At 39.2% G+C, this 5,567-nt stretch overlaps 1 protein-coding gene across 1 annotated transcript; it reads right to left on the bottom strand.

Annotated features, from left to right (window-relative positions):
• Positions 1 to 51: 51 nt before the first annotated feature.
• On the bottom strand, positions 52 to 5,118 carry LOC140226037 (tRNA (cytosine(34)-C(5))-methyltransferase-like). Its single transcript, XM_072306368.1, has 4 exons — positions 4,069 to 5,118; positions 2,527 to 2,604; positions 1,444 to 1,649; positions 52 to 274 (listed from the first exon to the last, which is right to left on the bottom strand). The coding sequence occupies exons 1-4, from the start codon at positions 4,258 to 4,260 to the stop codon at positions 67 to 69; spliced, it is 684 nt and encodes a 227-aa protein (XP_072162469.1). The 5' UTR covers positions 4,261 to 5,118; the 3' UTR covers positions 52 to 66.
• Between the last annotated feature and the right edge of the window lie 449 nt (positions 5,119 to 5,567).

The following is a 5,567-nucleotide window of genomic DNA, read 5'->3' as shown; positions in this document are numbered from 1 at the left end:
GGCGTTCTAAATCACCTTAGAAATGCATATGGGGCTAGGAGAGGTTCCTTAAGACCCTTCCTTCTTTCATGAAATCGTTTTATTTTCACTTGATACCTTGTGATGAGGTTTGATATCCAGCAACAACGGTGGAATCATTGATACAGCCTCCTGTCGACTGATACTTCCGCAACCTGTTTCTGTGATTAGGAAGTTGTGCAATTTGAAAAATGCCCTAGATCGACGAATATCTTTGCGAGTAATTTGGATTTGCCAGCCAAGCCTGTTTGGATACCTGAAAATACCAATTCCAAGAATAAAATGATGGATTAAAGTCACAGTGCTGTGAGGCTCTTTGTCTTGAAAAATGAAGTAGGAATCTACGTCCGGAAGTTAACGTACTTAACTTTCAGGATTGATTGTTCGGCTCAAAATATGACTATTTTTTCCTATACACATGTGTCCAAAAACGCTTCATAGGTGAGCTATGCGCTTCCAAAGTCGCCATTTTTTTCCTTTCAAATTGATGTAACTCCTCGTTATTTTGTCGTGAGTAGCTGAAACTTGGTGAAGGGGGGGGGGGGGTATTTTTTAGCGCTCGGTTCATTTCTCGTGTTTTCAAGGACGTACGTCTTCGGGAAATGACGTAACGAGCATTCCCGAATTTTAAAATTGCTATAACTTTTTTTGGTAGATGATATTTGGAAAAACGGATTACACCACGTGAAAGAGCGCGAAAAATCAGGGCCTCCGAGAACTGCACAAAATTTTCCAGAAGCGCGTCATTTCGTCGCAACAGAGCTTCCAAAAAGTTTCAGATTTTCGAGACTCCTTGCTGAGTAGGCAATTTTTACAGCAGGGACTGTTAGAAAATTGCCTGCGGAGCAAGGGACTTTGAAAATGCCGAAGTTTTCGCGACGGATTCATCCTTCAGAGTTTTGAAGCCCCTTGCTCTGTAGGCAATTTTCTTATAGTCCCTGCAGTAAAAATTGCCTACTCAGCAAGGAGCTTCAAAAATCTGAAACTTATTCGAAGCTCTGTTGCGTCGAAATGACGCGTTTCTGGAAAATTTTGTGCGGTACCTAGAAGCCCTGATTTTTCGCGCTTTTTCACGTGGTGTGATCCATTTTTCCAAATATCATCTATCAAAAAAGTTATCGCAATTTTAAAATTCAGGAATGCTCGTTACATCATTTCCCGAAGACGCAAGTCCTTGAAAACACGAGAAATGAACCGTGCGCTAAGAAATACCCCCTTCACCAAGTTTCAGCTACTTACGACAAAATAACGAGGAGTTACATCAATTTGAAAGAAAAAAAATGGCAACTTTGGAGGCGCATAACTCACTTATGAAGCGTTTTTGGACATACGTGTAATGTGTAAAGGAAAAATAGTCATATTTTGAGCTGAAAAATCGATCCTGAAAGTTAGGTACGTTAACTACCAGACACCCTGTATACGTACCAAGGTAGGCAAAACGGTCTCCTGGTATTATCTTCGAATTCTGTATCAGTATTGAGAAGGTCCTTGAAGAGTTCACTCTCCACAATTTTCAGCAGTAGCTTTGCCTCCGATTTAGAACAGCCAGTTATACGAAATGCAGATGGAAGGTCCTCTTTGAAACTTTCCATCATCTTCTCAAAGTCTTCCTCTGAACAAATTTTTTGCATCTACAAGAGAAGAGGGGAAAAAATCAAGGTAAGTCACACTAGATTGGAACTGATTAAAACCTTCTCAGATCTTGCCCTTCTATTTACGATTAGAGAAAACTGGCTTGAACATAACAGTCAGTGAATAACTAAAGATTTCTAATAACACCGCGGTTGGCTGCAGTAGAAGACAGGGCTTTTTGAGTTGCGCACTGTTATGCCTCCTCCTACAAGTCACGTATTTTCAGCTTGAAATAAGAATTGTTCTAACCCAGAGCATTATGTGCAAAGGTTGAAGCTATTTCATAAAGGGTGAGCTTCTCATCAGGAGTGAGGAGAATTCTTCAGACCGAAAATAAGTTGCGATTTCAGACTCAAAATTTCTTTCCTTTGCAAAAACGTCTTAGGTGCTTGTTTCACAAAGGAAATTTTCTAAAATCTAAAATCCTTCACATGGGTTGTTCTTTGTTCTTCATTATCTTAGAATTTTGACATAGTTGAAACTTCATTTCAACATTTTGGCAATATTATTTTAACGTGTTGCAACTTTTTCCCCAAAAAATGCTACTTGGGCCTAAGTATACTGTTGAACTGTGTTTAATACTTTAATATTTTACGTCTGCAACAACAATAGCTGTGGGAGATCAGCCCTGTGATGGGAGTCAGCCCTACTGGGGTCACTTCTATTTTGCTCATCTGGCGCATTAAGCCGTCTTCTAATTAGGACCTATTCTCTCTTTTGTTAATTCATTTCTGACTTCGTTTCTTTCTTTGTTTTTTTAACTAATTACTTATGACTTAGATAAGGACTACAGAGTAGTCGACAACTGTTAACAAACACCATCAGGAATTTCCACAGTCGTGAACATTTCTCTGAAGTAAAATCCCGATCAAATACCTGGTAGTAGTCAACAAAGGCAGCATTTTCACGGACGATCTCAGTATAGGGGTAGTTTCGATCTGGTGGTTTTTGACCCTGAAAAAAAAAGGGGGAAATTTCTCTCAGATTCAGATGAGATTCATGAACGTTGTACTGTCTGCTCAAGCAGTAAATAGATCATTGAAATAAAGATTAAATAAAAGTTAGAAGTACTGATGCGATTGTGTCAGAATAGCTGTTGACAAAATCATAGCCCTTAACGCAGGTCGATTAAAAGAAGCAAATGCAGCTCAATCGGAACCACTTCCATAAATGACGTTTCAATCGTGACAGCTTCATCAACGAATTCCAAATGAACAGATTGTCTATCGAAAATTTTTTGCATACATTCATTTGACCTATCCAGTTACAGTGCTGCCACTTCATTTGGCGGTTTTCCAGACAATTTTTAAGTTCTCATCAATAGATTTTTATCAAATGTTAAATTCGTCTCAGGTAACAATTATTTCTGCTCATGCAACATACCTACTTACAAATAAAAGTCTAACTCTCCCAAGCTATTGGGAAAGATTCAATGCCTTCTGATAACTGTTCCGTCACACCATAATTATTACAGAAAGCTAATTTTGGAAAGAGAGGGATACTATTTTTTTGACATTTAGGTATGACAAAAGTTTGGATAAAGCTCCTACATTTCCAGCAGCCTGATTGTTGAAAATTTAACGGGCTTCTTTGGAAAGATAAGACGAGACGTAGCCCTATCTGCATTACAGAATCTGAGATAAGACTGCTGCTTGATGCTGGAGTTTCCTTGATTTTCTTGTTAACACACAGCCAGCCGTTCACTTGAGTGCTGAAATGAGGAATCTTTCAAGCTCAATGTCGCCAAATAATTGAATAACGACGGGCGTACTGTGCGAAAAAGGTGCATCACAGAAAGTTGGCGCAATAATGACAATAATTAAATGCAATTAAAAAATTGAAAGTCGATCACCGTGCCTTCCCCATAAGAAGTGTGCAGGGTCCTTTGGTGTACTTATAATTTTATGGCATTCTAATTCCCGCGGTTTAGGTTTCTGTGAAATCACCAAGCATGATTTTGGGAAATACTGAGATAAAATGATTTCAATTCAAGGTGATTTTTCAAGATCTCTAACGTGGTGGACTAGCATGCGATACAGCACATGGCAGTTAAACCACCTTAGAAAGCTTGACGCATCAACTTAAACTATTCCTAAATATATTTTGTGAAACATACGACTAAATTCCAATTTAAAAGCATAATGAAATGAATTTAAACTTTCTCTCCACCGTAAGGTTCCATGCAATTGTGAAACTTCGAACAAGTTTTTCCTGAAAAAGCAAAACCTGCACTTGAGTGCCATGTCCTCCAAGCTCTTCAAATTAAGTACGCACTCCTGCACTTTCATACTTTCAGTGTCAAGTGTTTATCGGTGGTTGGGGTCTACTAGAGGTTCTGCCTAAAATTACCCGCAAGGACAAGAACATCACGGCAGTTATCATGGTTAGCGGTATAATTAGACTCATAATTATAATTACCTCCTTTCCAGAAGAAGGACTAACAGTTTTAGTCTTCTTTTTATTTTTATAGTGTCTGCCCATACCAGATGGAGAGGTGACCAGTTGGGGATCTGAACTCAATCGTAACTGTAACTGACTGAAAGTCTGAAACTGGTACTGGGTACGAGGTACGATACGAATACTGCACACCACATGCCTCCTATACCACATGACATGGAGCGGAGTTCAATCGTCGACATCGGCAGAAGTCGAATTCGAAAAAAGGGCAGTCGTCGACTCGAAGCGAACGGGTCGAATGGTTCCGCGAACTGCCGCGAATGTCATGAACATTCGCCGGGGCGAGTTCGGACGAGTTTGTTATTGTTTCTCATTAAACTAACCCCTTTTGAGGACATTAGTAATAGTGATAGTACATCTACATACCTATTTATTAGTCAAGAATGTCTAATATTTTTCACTGAATAAATTTTCGCATGTCGTCGGATAAATTATTTTTTTGGCAGTGTGTCTGTTTAGTAGTAATTTCTTGCCTAGCCACTGCTGTTCATTGTCGGAACGGTGGGAAGTTAATCGAAGCTGTTCAATCCGGAAGTGTTTTTGAGTCAGTTTAAATTAATTAATTAATTTCTTTTTCAGTCTGAGCCCTAATTGAGTGGACATTCTACGACTTTCGTGTAGGTAGGTGGAAAAATCCACTTTTTGAGGAAAAAGTAGTCTTTCAGCAGTTCATAGATTATCTCCACTCGCTACCACGCCAAAGGAGCATATCATTGCGTCTGATCATTGAAGGTTTCTTGAGAACCAAGTTGATGAAAAATGCAGATGAAACTGTAGCTTTTCTTGTTCTTGAAAAACTTTAATGGCAGATTTTCTTATACAGCGAGGGAAACGTCTCTGCTCCATGGTCATAGTCGCCATGACTGAAGATTTCTTCGATGGTAAAGTTCCTTATCACCTTTAATACGCTTTAATATCACAGGTCTTTACATCTACCTCATTGTAAGTTGCTTTCAAGCCTCTACTTTGACAACTTTATTCTTGATGTGGAAGCCAACGCTTTGTTACCCACAGGAGTTACTTGGAAATAAATACATTCATGTAGGATACCTAGAATTTACTACCGACACGCAGTTTCCTTTGCTTCAATCTGCTTTTGCGCAGTTCCTCATACTGTAACGTGACAAGACTGAGTCATAGAAGGGTGCCTCGGCTCCCTACTAAAGAGAGACAGGGTGCTGAAAACACGAACACAAAAAGATAAGAGGATGAAACACTAAGTATACTTGACTGCAAAAGTGAAAGAGCCGGTTGAGGCCCAGCCTCAAAGAAGTACAACTGGAACTTCTCACACTAGTCCTAATCGGAACATTTTAATTCAAACATGGAAAAAGTTATGACATAGGTACCTATCGAGCATTCTTTTTGCACATCGCGGTAGGACATGATACTTTCAAAGACGAGAAAAATCAAGTTTATTTGCCATGAAATTAAAAAAAAAAATTAGGCATTTTCACCGC

The sequence above is a fragment of the Bemisia tabaci genome, chromosome 1 (assembly GCF_918797505.1).
Source record: "Bemisia tabaci chromosome 1, PGI_BMITA_v3".
NCBI lineage: Eukaryota > Metazoa > Arthropoda > Insecta > Hemiptera > Aleyrodidae > Bemisia > Bemisia tabaci.
The sequence above is the reverse complement of the archived record's forward strand: the minus strand, read 5'-3'. Positions and strand labels throughout refer to the sequence as shown.

Bases quoted from the DNA above. Each gene is read 5' to 3' on its own strand.
- LOC140226037 (XM_072306368.1), bottom strand. From the start codon at position 4,260: ATGTGGTATAGGAGGCATGTGGTGTGCAGTATTCGTATCGTACCTCGT. The intron at 1,650-2,526 runs GTATTTGATCGG...CTTCTCTTGTAG, and splicing joins CCTTTGTTGACTACTACCAG to ATGCAAAAAATTTGTTCAGA. The intron at 275-1,443 runs GTACGTATACAG...TGGTATTTTCAG, and splicing joins AGACCGTTTTGCCTACCTTG to GTATCCAAACAGGCTTGGCT.